General features: G+C 42.3%; 1 protein-coding gene across 5 annotated transcripts in view; it reads left to right on the forward strand.

The window, feature by feature from the left end:
* Positions 1 to 13,667, forward strand: part of LOC129869049 (pro-neuregulin-2, membrane-bound isoform-like) — a 113,105-nt gene that overhangs the window by 55,640 nt on the left and 43,798 nt on the right. For all 5 annotated transcript variants that reach the window (XM_055943511.1, XM_055943510.1, XM_055943512.1 and 2 more), the window contains exons 2-3: positions 12,463 to 12,628; positions 13,391 to 13,509. In XM_055943511.1, the coding sequence (XP_055799486.1) occupies positions 12,463 to 12,628; positions 13,391 to 13,509 (285 nt within the window). The remainder of the gene's footprint in view (positions 1 to 12,462; positions 12,629 to 13,390; positions 13,510 to 13,667) is intronic.

Below are 13,667 nucleotides of genomic sequence, written 5' to 3' on the forward strand. Positions count from 1 at the left end.
CTGACTGACTCCCAGAGCCTGGGAATATGGCTTTCTAGGCTTTCCTCAGGCTATGTGCTGCTCTGAATTGGGTAGTAGAAGCGGATATACGGTATGTAAATCAAGCACAGTATTTTCCTCTAGACTGTTTTCTTTACAAGTCTCGATTTTAACATTAATTTCCTCAATGCTCATCCTTTACAAAACTATGTGCTGAACCAGACATAATGAGAAGAGCAGGGTACAGGAGTACGGCGTTGGTAATCTTGTCATGGGTGAAGATTCCTTACTGTTTGTCGGCTGGGGTTGTTTATTTTGTATTGTGGTTGGTTTATCTTGTTATCGGGAATCACAAGGATACATGGAGCCTACAGCAGTAAGAAGCTGGGATGTTTTCAGCCAAGGATTAGTCTGAGGACATTACATAACGAACAAAGTTGGCTGGAGATCCCCATAACTTTCCGCCAACTCTGTCGCCATTGCAGCAAAAACACCTTGAGGTTAAACCAGAGGATGAGCTCCTATCTCCCTCTGCCTCATCTGGCTGGCTGCGATAGCTCACTCTGTGTGTGCGTGTGTGAGTTTACCCCCTGCAGTGAGAATGATCATTAGCCCTCCTTTTTTAACCTAACAGGAAGTTGTTGACAGTTCTGAGGCTCTGTCTTCTCTAAGTGTTTTCTAACAAGGCTTGTGAGAGATGTGTGCAGCTGGAGTTGGACTAAAAATAACGTGTCCTATTGATCTATGATGCATGGTCTTTATTCTGATTTAGACATTCCCTTGTTTGATTCCAGCAAGTGCAGATGGCACTGACAGCTCTTCCTGAAATGGCTCAGATAATTTAGAGATAAAAAATAATGTATTTTCGACGTTCTAAACCCTTAGCCACTCCCTGCAAAACTTGGTATATACACAGGTGCTCCAATCAGCAATGGATTAGGAGAACTTCTGAGAATGTCAGGGTAGAATGGTGCTTACAAAATTGGGCAAATTGTATTGATGGCCCCTTGTATAGATTTGTATATAAAGTGCATACGGAAAGTATTCAGACCACTTGACTTTTTCCTAATGTTAGATTACAGCCTTATTCTAAAATGGATTAAATAGTTTTTTTCTCATCAATCTACAGACAATAGCCCATAATGACAAAAAAAACTGTTTAAAAAAAAGAAGAAATGTTTGCAAATTTATACAAATAAAATAAATGTAATATCACATTTACATAAGTATTCAGGCCCTTTACTCAGTACTTTGTTGAAGCACATTTGGCAGCGATTACAGCCTGGAGTCTTCTTGGGTATGACTCTACAAGCTTGGCGCACCTGTGTTTGGAGAGTTTCTCCCATTCTTCTCTGCAGATCCTCTCAAGCTTTGTCAGGTTGGCTTAGGAGCGTCACTGCACAGCTATTTACAGGTCTCTCCATAGATGTTCGATCGGGTTCAAGTCTGGGCTCTGGCTGGGCTTCTCAAGGACATTCAGAGACTTGTCCCGAAGCCACTCGTGCATTGTCTTGGCTGTGTGCTTTGGATCGTTGTCCTGTTGGAATGTGAACCTTCTCCCCGTATGAGGTCCTGAGTGCTCTGGAGCAGGTTTTCATCAAGGATCTCTTTGTACTTTGCTCCGTTCATCTTTCCCTCGATCCTGACCAGTCTCCCAGTCTCTGCCGTTAAAAAACGTCCCCACAGCATGATGCTGCCACCACCATGCTTCACGGTAGGGATGGTGCCAGGTTTCCTCCAGAGTTCCTCCATTGACGAACTCTGGAGCTCTGTCAGAGTGACCATCAGGTTCTTGGTCACCTCCCTGACTAAAGCCCTTCTCCCCCGATTGCTCATTTTGGCCAGGTGGCCAGTTTGAGGAAGTTCTAAACTTATTCCATTTTAAGAATGATAGAGGCCACTGTGTTCTGGGGGACCTTCAATGCTGCAGAAATGTTTTGGTACCCTTCCCCAGATCTGTGCCTCGACACAATCCTTATCTCGGAGCTCTACGGACAATTCCGACCTCAATGTTTGGTTTTTGCTCTGACATACACTGCCATCTGTGGGACCATATATAGACAGGTGTGTGCCTTTCCAAATCATGTCCAATCAATTGAATTTACCACAGGTGGACTCTAAGTTGTAGAAACATCTCAAGGATGATCAATGTAAACAGGATGCACCTGAGCTCAATTTCGAGTCTCCTAGCAAAGGGTCTGAATACTTATGTAAATAAGGTATTTCTGTTTTATTTTTAATACATTTCTAAACTTGTTTTCGCTTTTTTTATTATGGGGGTATTGTGTGTAGATTTTAGAATAAGGCAGTAACGTAACAAAATGTGTAAAAGGTCAAGGGGTCTGAATACTTTTTGAATGCACTGTAACTAGTGTTCCTAAAGATTGACGCCAAAAGCATTATGGTATCTGCATAATAGTGATATTTTCAATTTATTTTCAATGAAATCTGATTAGTGAGATGGCACAACCTGGACCTTTTTGATTAGTTGTTAGTTCCCCCAGATTTTATAGAGCTGTCAATGGATGTTTCATCAATGGGAATGTTGTACACGATAGAAGCATGGTAACTCAGTTATTGTCACATCTTTTTGTCACGGATTTCCAAATGGACAGAAAAAAGGATGAGCTACTGATGAGTTAAATTCACCAGTATAATTGCTGGTCACGTATAGTTGTTTCCTGATACTCTCTTGATTTACGTAACTGTTCCTTTAAACTAACCGCTTCTTGGCCTCTTCTTATTAAAGAGATACTGTGACATTCTGGCAATTAAGGTCGTTTCGATTACGCCAGCGCACCTGTAGACTTTCAGCCATTGCGCTAACGCTAGTTAGAATTGGCTCGCTAAACTATTTGTAACTTCCTTCATACTGCCATCAGAGACATAAAAATGGTATCCATGAGTTCATCTGACTCTGGGTAAGTTGAAAAAACGGCCCACTTGCTGGAATCTCGCAGTATCCCTTTAAACACTGAACATTTAATTGATTTTTCAATTATAGATGGAACCCCAGAAAGTGCATCTTTGTTTAAAGTATAACACTTTTGGGGTTGTTTAGGGAAGCTGTCTGGATCTAGGCCTGCTCCAGTACAGTCCAGGTCAGACAGGCATCCTTATGAGAGCAGTTCTGCCACGTTAGACTGGACTAACGAGGGGGGGACCACATAGGCTAACCCACAAGAACAGGTTCTACCCTGGGATCAGAACAATAATGTTCCATCATTACTTGGCTCATCGCGCTCTAGCGAATCCTTGTGCATCATGTCTGGGCTGTGCAGGATGACCGCTGGCTCAGCATAGGGATCTCAGAGCCAGGCACGGGTGTAGGGTCTGACTGTCATAGGACATGTAGCCTACATAGGACAGAGCAGCTCCCCTCTCTTCCCTGTAGGATGCAGGGCCAAGCTATTCTGCTGTTACTCCACACTGTACTAGAGATAATAAAGCTTGTACTGTATATGTAATCCTTCAGAAATGCCTCTGCTGTTTCTATGTACATAGTCATTCTGACAAAGGTATGGCGTTAGAGAGCATAGTCCGTAGCACGAGTATAAAGTACTGTCAATATCTTTGCAGAATTATCAAGGCTAGTTCCAAATTCAAAGGCTGACTCAGTGAACACTGAGGGGTAGTGAACAACAAGCGTAGACTGTCTGAACGTAGACCAAATAGTTCCTTACTGCACATTATAAGTGGACTGTCCGAGCACACTGCAGACTGAACACTAGTACTCTGTGTTGTGTTGTAGTGGGCCATCTTTATCTGCAATCCTTTAAAGGGAACTCGCATTACTGCAATAAACATTCCATCAAACCCCACTACATTCTGAAGAGCTCAATATCACTTAGCAATTTCCACAGAGGGATATTGAAGAAATATCAGTCATTCTCTTCCATATAGGTTTTTAGGACAGACAGCCTGTCTTCTTTACTAGGTCGGGGAAGTGGGGCAATCCCTCCCAAATGAGGACGTCCGGTGATTATTTTGGTGCACCTACATGTTCAGTTTTAATTGAAGGCATTACCTATTATTTATTTAGTATTTTTGATTGTATTGGATAACGTAATTGTATATTTCAAATAAAAATCCCAACCCTACCGCTCTCCCCTGATTTTAAAATAAACTAATGGACAGCAGTAATGCTACTTACAACTATTTTCGCTCGCATGTAAAATAGAGTACATGTAGTAAAATAATGATATATACACACACATATACAGTACCGGTCAAAAGTTTGGACAGACCTACTCATTCCAGGACTTTTCTTTATTTGTACAATTTTCTACATTGTAGTATACGGTCTGATATACCACGGCTGTCAACCAATCAGCATTCGGGGCTCGAACCTCCCAGTTTATAATGCCAAATAATAGTCAGTCCACCATCAAAACACTAGCTTACTATGTATCGTTTCATTATGCAGTGTATACTATCTACAGCTATATACAGTATTAAGCTGCTAAACTCAGCAAAAAAAGAAATGTCCCTTTTTCAGGACCCTGTCTTTCAAAGATAATTCGTCAAAATCCAAATAACTTCACAGATCTTCATTATAAAGGGTTTAAACACTGTTTCCCATGATTGTTCAATGAACCATAAACAATTAATGAACGTGCACCTGTGGAACGGCCGTTAAGACACTAACAGCTTACAGACGGTAGGCATTTAAGGTCACAGTCATGAAAACCTAGGACACTAAAGAGGCCTTTCTACTGACTCTGAAAAACACCAAAAGAAAGATGCCTAGGGTCCCTGCTCATCTGTGTGAACGTTCCTTAGGCATGCTGCAATGAGGCATGAGGACTGCAGATGTGGCCAGGGCAATAAATTGCAATATCCGTACTGTGAGACACCTAAGACAGCGCTACAGGGAGACAGGACAGCTGTGGCAGACCACGTGTAACAACACCTGCACAGGATCGGTACATCTGAACATCACACTTGAGGGACAGGTACAGGATGGCAACAACAACTGCCCGAGTTACACCAGGAACGCACAATCCCTCCATCAGTGCTCAGACTGTCCGCAATAGGCTGAGAGAGGCTAGACTGAGGGCTTGTAGGCCTGTTGTAAGGCAGGTCCTCAGTAGACATCACCGGCAACAACGTCGCCTATGAGCACAAACCCACCATCGCTGGACCAGACAGGGCTGGCAAAAAGTGCTCTTCACTGACGAGTCGCGGTTTTGTCTCACCAGGGGTGATGGTCGTATTCGTGTTTATCGTCAAAGGAATGAGCGTTACACCGAGGCCTGTACTCTGGAGCAGGATCGAATTGGAGGGTCTGTCATGGTCTGGGGCGGTGTGCCACAGCATCATCAGACTGAGCTTGTTGTCATTGCAGGCAATCTCAACGCTGTGCGTTACAGGGAAGACATCCTCCTCCCTCATGTGGTACCATTTCTGCAGGCTCATCCTGACATGACCCTCCAGCATGACAATGCCACCAGCCATACTGCTCGTTCTGTGCGTGATTTCCTGCGAGACAGGAATGTCAATGTTCTGCCATGGCCAGCGAAGAGCCGGGATCTCAGTCCCATTGAGCACGTCTGGGACCGGTTGGATCGGGCCATTCCCCTTATAAATGTCCAGGACCTTGCAGGTGCCTTGGTGGAAGAGTGGGGTAATGTCTCACAGCAAGAACTGGCAAATCTGTTGCAGTCCATGATGAGATGCACTGCAGTACTTAATGCAGCTGGTGGCCACACCAGATATTGACTGTTACTTTTGATTTTGACCCCCCCCCCCCTTTGTTCAGGGACACATTATTCCATTTCTGTCTGTCATGTCTGTGGAACTTGTTCAGTTTATGTCTCAGTTATTGAATCTTGTTATGTTCATACAAATATTTACACATGTTAAGTTTCCTGAAAATAAACGCATTTGACAGTGGGGACTTTGTTTTGTTTTGCCGAGTTTATAAATGTTTCATAAAAATGACACGTCAAATAGCCTATCAATTCTCCTGAAGTATTCCTTGCTGCGTTTCTCTCCTGTGTCTGTCTTTTTTTCTCTTTCTTTCTCTTAGGAAAAGTTGATCTGTGTCTGTGCTTGTCTCATTTTTTTTTCTACCCAGAGGGCTATAGCAGTTACAGTATGCGACTGCATCGCCTTGCATTTTTGCGTGCAAATGTTTTCACTATGGCCTGTAGGCCTAGGTTGCGGAAAGTATTTCCGGGGACATTGTGCATTATATGTCCACTGCGCTGCACACAATGTAGTCTTAAATTATGCATGCCAAGATATACCAGAGATAAGGGACTGTTGATATTGCAACCGCACAACTCAAACGCTGGTTCACCAGTAGGTAGCCGCGGGATGATACAGGTGCCAGATGATGTGTGCTCATGATATGCTCTTATCTATTCAGTTGTGTGGGTTTGGAGTTGGACACACGCTCTGCTGTACGACAGTTTAGTTTGAGTTGAGTCGGGTCTCCCTCTCTGTCCCTTTCTCTCCCTCTTCTCTCCCCCATGTGGTGGATATCAAGTGATCTGGAGAAGTGCTCGCAATAGTTTCCTACTTTATTTTCGATTAGTTTACAATTCTAAACTTAGGTGTAGGTGTACTAGCCCACTAGTCTAGCAAGCAACACAGTGCTGGGCGCAACCCAGTGAGTGGTGCTTTACAACCACTGGTGCTGTAATGCATAGCTGTCCCTTTGTGCTCAGTTTTAATAGGCACGATCTTAGTTACAACACCCCTCTCGTTATCTCTCGCTCTCTCTTTCACACACACCCATTGTAATTATGCAGTACAAAGAACTGTGCGCTCTGTTCACAACGTTCTATTCCGAGGAAACGTTTGGGGAAACTTACAATTTATCTTACAGTACCATTTCTACTGATCTGCGTGCCAGTTATGATATTCCTATGCACGTTTTCGTGGGACAGTATAATTTCAATAGTTTTTCATTTTTCTTTTCTTTCTCAAAATCAATGTCACGTGTTTTTAATAATACAAATCGGAATGAAAAATGTTAAAATATAAAACTTTCAAATCCTCTAAAGCGAGAGCACCAGCCTCTGCTATATGGACAAACTGATTCACAGTGGGCCATTGGCGGCTAAAGAAATGAGCACATGCAACTAAGAGATAGTTTAGGCCAATGTAGCAGTAGGCCTATAACTTCCATTGCAGGTTATCTCAATCTCTACTTTGCCTGTCTACCTCTCCTTCTATCTGTCTTGACTTGAGCTATCGCTAGTGAAGCGCAACATTGTATCAACTCATTCAAATCAACTGGGCCCAGACCAATGACTGTACATAGGAAGGTCAGGCCCGAAGCTGTCGCTGGCGAACTTGCAACATTGTATCAACTAGCCTATTCCGGTCCCTCAGTTTCCCACGCTAGTGAGTTCAGGACAGACGCAGCTGTTTTTGCGCGAAGGGAAATGTGTTCAGGTATTTTATGACGTTTCCACTGGATATATGGGATTCTCAGAGCATGACATTTTGCTCTTTCACACCGAGGCCTAGAGATTATCGAGGGAGAGAGTTTTGGAGCTATTTTTTAAATACTGTGAGGAACTATTGTCCTTCACAATGGATTTTTTTTTTTAATACTGACTTCGTTGACTTTCTGTGTTGACTTTCTGACTTTCTGTGAAGAAAAAATGTCAGAAAAACAAGTTAGTTAAGAAGATCAGAAATCAGACATCCCCAAATGGGCACTTTCCTACATTTGTGCGCAGCAGGCCAGTTAGTCTACTTCTATGCGTGCTCAGGCACGCACTCCATCGAGGACACAGAAAGCAGACACATGCTCATTGCTTGGAGCGCTCCAAGCAAAATACAATGAAAACATTTAAATGATGGTAGGGAATAAATCAGAACTTGTTTGTGTAGCAGGTTGCGAACCATGCAAACAATGTTTCCACTCTGAGAATGGTAAATGACTGTAGGCCTAATTGATCCACTCATGAACGGAAATTAATGTAACTAAATGACAGGAATTAACAGTAAATGTATGACTGGTGACGACTGGTCCAAAAATAATGGATGGAGAGGTTTTTGGGGGGGATTGGGGTTGGTCTCGGATGGTTGAGGGGCAGCTCACGGGGGAACTGTGTGTGTGTGGGGGGCTTGGTGACTTGGAGATTGGAAGCGTGGGCCAGTGGCTGATAGGTCGTTGGTTCGGGTCCCCGTTTTGACTTGGTGGGAGATCTGCCCTTGGTCACGACCCTTGACCCTGGTTGCTCCTGTGGGTTGCTCTGGATGGGAGTCTGTTAGATGACTGAACGTAATGTTGAAGCCGTTGTTGCTCCTAGACGTTTCCACTTCACAATAACAGCACTTACAGTTGACCGGGGCAGCTCTAGCAGGGCAGACATTTGACGAACTGACTTGTTGGAAAGGTGGCATCCTATGACGGTGCCACGTTGAAAGTCACTGAGCTCTTCAGTACTGCCAATGTTTGTCAATGGAGATTGCATGGCTGGGTGCTTGATTTTATACACCTGTCAGCAACGGGTGTAGCTGAAATAGCCGAATCCACTAATTTGAAGAGGTATCCACATACTTTTGGCCATGTTGTGCATCTTGCCTATCATATGAACATCCTTTTCAGACTGTGTTCCTTGGAGATTGGTCTGCTGTCCAAAAGATTTAAAATAGAAATGTCTTGATATGAACATTTTAAGTTGCAGGTATTTGAAAATATCTACATTGGTCAGTCTAAAATTCCTTTTGAATTCTGTCATGGACATTCATGTATTACTTTCTATGCCTTTAGTTTTCCATGTAGACCAATTTATCAGTCAATTCCAACTTGTCCAGAATATTCGTAATCTCTCGTCATACTTGAGTCAAAGTAAAGATACTTTAATAGAAAATGACTCAAATAAAAGTGAAAGTATTTGGTTTTAAATATACTTTAGTATCAAATGTAAATGTAATTGCTCAAGTATACATCATTTCAAATTCCTTATATTAAGCAAACCAGACGGTATGATTTTCCTAGTTTTAAATGTATTTATTTATTTTTAAATTTATGCATAGCCAAGGGCACACAACACATCATTTTCAAACAAATCATTTGTGTTTAGTGAGTCAGATCAGAGGCAGTAGGGTGACAAGGGATGTGAATTGGACCATTTTCCTGTCAAAATTCATTTTGCTTCAAAATTCATTCAAAATGTAAAGAGTACTTTTGCGTGTCCGGGAAATACTGTATATTGCGTAAAAAGTACATTTGTTTTCTTTAGGAATGTATTGAAGTAAAAGTACTGATACACCAAAACACTACTGAAGTAGTACTTTAAAGTATTTTTACTTAAGTACTTTACACCACTGTTCTTTTTCCCTGGCCACTTCGTCAGAATATATTGAATGAGTTTCCTTTTTAACAATAAATTAGCCATGTAAAAATTGCTCTTCTTTTCCTATTATCAGCCAAACCATTGGAATTATAGCTAGCTATACTCAATTCCCCAATTACCATGATGGATTGTATTTGAGATACTTGCCACGATCCTAGCCAACATTTTGAGATATCCATGCCTACCAATTCCACCAGAATCAATGCCTGTCAGTTATATACCTAGCTGTACCATGATAGATGCCCGGCTAAACATACTGTAGCTCCAACTGGCTCTAAGTAGACTTCCAATTGTGCTCCAAGAGTCAGAGATTGAGGTACTTCATGATGACTTACTGTGATAATGTGCCTGAAAGTGAAGGCGGGAGAATGAGCGGGGGGGAATGAGAAAGACCGCAACCTCACCTTGAGAAGCCCCTCCCCTTCACCCCTGTTCACCTCTCTCCTCCGTACCCTGGGGGAATCCCAGTCCTCAACTAACACGAGTGCAGCTGTCAGCTGTGACAGCAGAACAGGCCAGAGACCATAGGGAGGGAGAAGACCGCCAACTGTACAGCCCATCCTCCCTCCCTCTACCCATCCATCCATCCTGCCAGAGCTGGGCTGACCCTGTTGTCTAGCTTGGGGTAATTCCATGGTAACGGTGACTCCGGTTTTTGACTTTGAAATCAACGGTTTTTGATTGGCATGCATTTTAAAGTTAAACAAACCATAGAACTCTATGCATAAGGACTACTTTGAACAATTTCTACTGAACTCTTTACAAAAACACATTTACTTGAAGAACAGTGCAGATGCAAAGTTTGTCAACCGAATGACTGTAAAATCTCCCTCAGTTATTTTGCGTCCACATTTTCCCAGAACTCCAAAGTTAAATATCTGCTCCGAATTAAGATTCAAAGATGTCTGCAGAAAGAATGGAGGTGTCAGCTATAACATGACACCTTGAGTTGGGGAAAAAAATTAAATAAAGATTTTGCTTATTGAACTACAGTGGATTTACACCCGCTAACGGAATTGAGGTAACAGAATTACATCATGGGTCCCTGATCCGTCCTATATAGAAATGCATAATTATAGAAATGAATATCATTCTCTTCGTGGTGATGTATCCTGAATAGGTACACAAAGGTAGAAATATGCAATATCCTTCTTTTTGCATATTTGGGTATTATTCTCTACACTGGCTATTATTGTATTGGGCTCTGCCTCCAAACAAGACCACATTTGTTTGTTCCGGACCACAACAAATCTGATCCATTCCATAGACATCTATGTTTCAGAAGATTGGACATGTGCTCTATGTACTGTTCTCTACTGTACTGTCAAAACTTGTGAAACGTAGACCTCTGTGATTGGTTAAGATTTGGTCCGGCCAGGGCGGAATGACCAAATTTCAACTCCTTTTGAACCAAATTTCAACTACTTTTTCAATGGATATGTAGTGTCGGTCGGTATTCAGTGGGTAAGGTTGCTTGTTAGGGTAAATGGAAAGAGGGTGGGTTGTAGGTGTCAGAAAGAGCCAGGAGAGGTGACACTAACTGTAGAGAGAGAAGAGCGAGAGAGTGAGGGTTTGTCCAGACTGTTTTCAGAAATTAAACGGTTATGAGCATGTAACAGTATGCCAGTGGAAGGGAGGACTGTAGGTGGCCCAACTGTGGTTTATAACTACTATTTCTAATTCCATTACAGATTTGGTAACAGAATTACGAGTTTTAATTACTTAATCATTCATAAACAAACTTGATATCAGCAAAAACACGAACTAATTGATAGGTCTACCTTTGCTTGTTACTTCTGCGAACTTTCATTATCCTCATGAGGAAAATAAATGAGAAAATATCTAAAAGAGATGTGGGTTTTTGGTAACGGAATTTGAAGGCACGAGGAAATGTTTCTAAAACTTTTATAGAAGGGAAAAACATTACTCCCAAAATGAATACGTGTTGAAATTAGTTGGCAGGGGTCTTTATTTTGTAAGACTTTTTCTGGTAGGTGTTGTCTAAGACTCTTTTCCATCTGTTTGACCAGAAATCAAAGCCTTTGCTTATTTAAAAATGTTATGATGGAAATAGCTTGAAATGTGTATATATTTTACATTTTAAATATCAACTTTCAGCTTTCATTTGACACCCTATTTGTACTGGTCCTTTTTTTTAGATGGAAACGCCGCGAGCTAACTAACCCTCCAAGCATCGGTCCTGCTGTAATAGTCTCTGGTCACCTAAATGACAAGCCGTGACAATGTGATCTATGGTTTAACCCTGGACATTTGATGGACATGTGTTGCGCGTTCATCAGCTAACTCGGCTTCGTTACCCCCTAGCCTTTTAAATCAAAGTTCCTTACTGTGGCTCAGTGGAGAACAGAGGTCATCCCAGTGATAGAAGGTAGCTAACAGAACTACTTCTGTCTACGCCGAGATGGACAAGAAGATAAGTACTTGGCTGTTATAATTGGTAGTAAAATGGTCATTCTGTCCTGATAAAAGGTAGTTCACAAACATGTGTGTGAAAGTGTTACACTTTATGCCCATCGTGTATAGTAGTTCATTTAAGAACGTTGGTGGCAAATCCTCCATGAGTGCACCTCTAGCTACATCTTTGGTAATACTATTTATGTTAGTATACTATTTCTATGGACAAAAATGTCAAAATATAGATGAGGGAAAGAAATAGGACATGGTTTAATGGTCGTAGAGGCCTTAGCAGCGGTTACTAGTTATTGCATTTTTTTTTTCTGAGAGCGATTGTGAAATTCTGAGACCCTGCTGGGAACAGTTCATTTCTCTCCTGATATTTATTGTTGTGTTCGTTGGAGCATATCATTCCAAATAGCTCTTTTTGTGTTTGGTTTCGTTGTGAATACTTGAAACGAGCTCCTCTTTTGATTGAAGACGATGTCAAATGTACCCTGTTTGACAGCGATACCGACTTTGTCCAACTGTATGAGAGAGGCTTAGCTGGCAGTGGCTCTGGTGACCTCATATGGCCATACGAGAGTGTTGATGGATGGCTGAGCACTTGGTGACCTGACGTGTTTGTTTTTGTCTTTCTGTGTCTCTGTATTTCTGTCTCGCGTCTTAAACTCATTGCAATAGTGAACACCAATCGGTAGCAAAATGTATACTTTTAACTATTTTTCCTCTGTCTCTTTTCTAGCTATTGCCCCAAAGTTAAAGCGAATGAGGAACCCACTGATGGTGGACGAGGGAAGCAGGCTCATGGTCAAATGTGAGGCTACAGGGAACCCCAGCCCTACCTACAAATGGTTCAAAGATGGCAGTGAGCTCAAGAAAAGCAGAGAGGTCAAAATAAAGTCCAGCCAGTAAGTACATCTACAATCCCTTGAAGCTCCTAACACATTTAGCATGTGGTACCATTAACCAAACAGACACATGTCACAAGTCGCGGCGTGGCAGTCATTTCTCCTTCAGTAGTTTTCTCCTAATGCTTTTACCAGCTGACCCAAAGGATGAAAAGCATTTTAGAAAGTGAAACATCAACGTAGAGACTTCAACATTTATTTATGAGATGATAATGTGCTATGCCAGGGGGTTATGAGCAAATTCATTAATTAGTGAAATAACAGAAAGTATACTTTGCGGCATAGAATTGTTTTCAAGACTAGGGGGGCTTTTTAAAATCAAAGTTAGTTACTGGGTTGATGAATAGGCCGGGGCCCTAGATTCCACGCACCGTGTTCCATATCGCAAATCTTTACGTTCCTATAGCCTACATTACTCCTGTGTCCATAGCTTCTCTCGGCTATGTATTTTAACAATCACTTCACTTTGAGGGTGTGTGAGTGCTTATTTCTGGTACAGGGAGCAGGTATCATAAAACCAAGGATCCCTTTTATAACACACTTGATAACTGTCAGATTCTACCTTGCTGAAAGTAACTGCATCTAACTGGCTTCTATCCCACTCAAATCTGGCTTGTACGGAGACGCCCCGTTCCTGTTGCTAGGCTAGGCGCCTCTAGCCCTGCTGTGTTGTCTTTCTGCATCTCCGTCCCCAGCCACGGGTTATGTTTCCATGTCATTTTGGTTCCCCCGACTAAGCTGTTTGTGTCCCCTCTGCCACAGGAAGAACTCCAGGGTCCAGATCAGCAGAGCCAAGCTGGAGGATTCTGGGAATTACACGTGTGTGGCAGAGAACCTTCTGGGGAACTCTAACTCCACCAGCACTGTTCATGTCCAAAGCAGTGAGTACTGAGGCATGGCCTAACTGTCTGTCAGAGTAGGGGGAATACTGGCATGCTGCTGAGTGTTTGGCTGGAACATAGATTAGCAATGAGATGGCGTGTTGGATTTTGTCGAGATGTGGTTTCTGTTGTTCTTGATTCATCCATGTAGCTGAGTT

Source organism: Salvelinus fontinalis, chromosome 13 (genome assembly GCF_029448725.1).
Source record: "Salvelinus fontinalis isolate EN_2023a chromosome 13, ASM2944872v1, whole genome shotgun sequence".
Taxonomy (NCBI): domain Eukaryota; kingdom Metazoa; phylum Chordata; class Actinopteri; order Salmoniformes; family Salmonidae; genus Salvelinus; species Salvelinus fontinalis.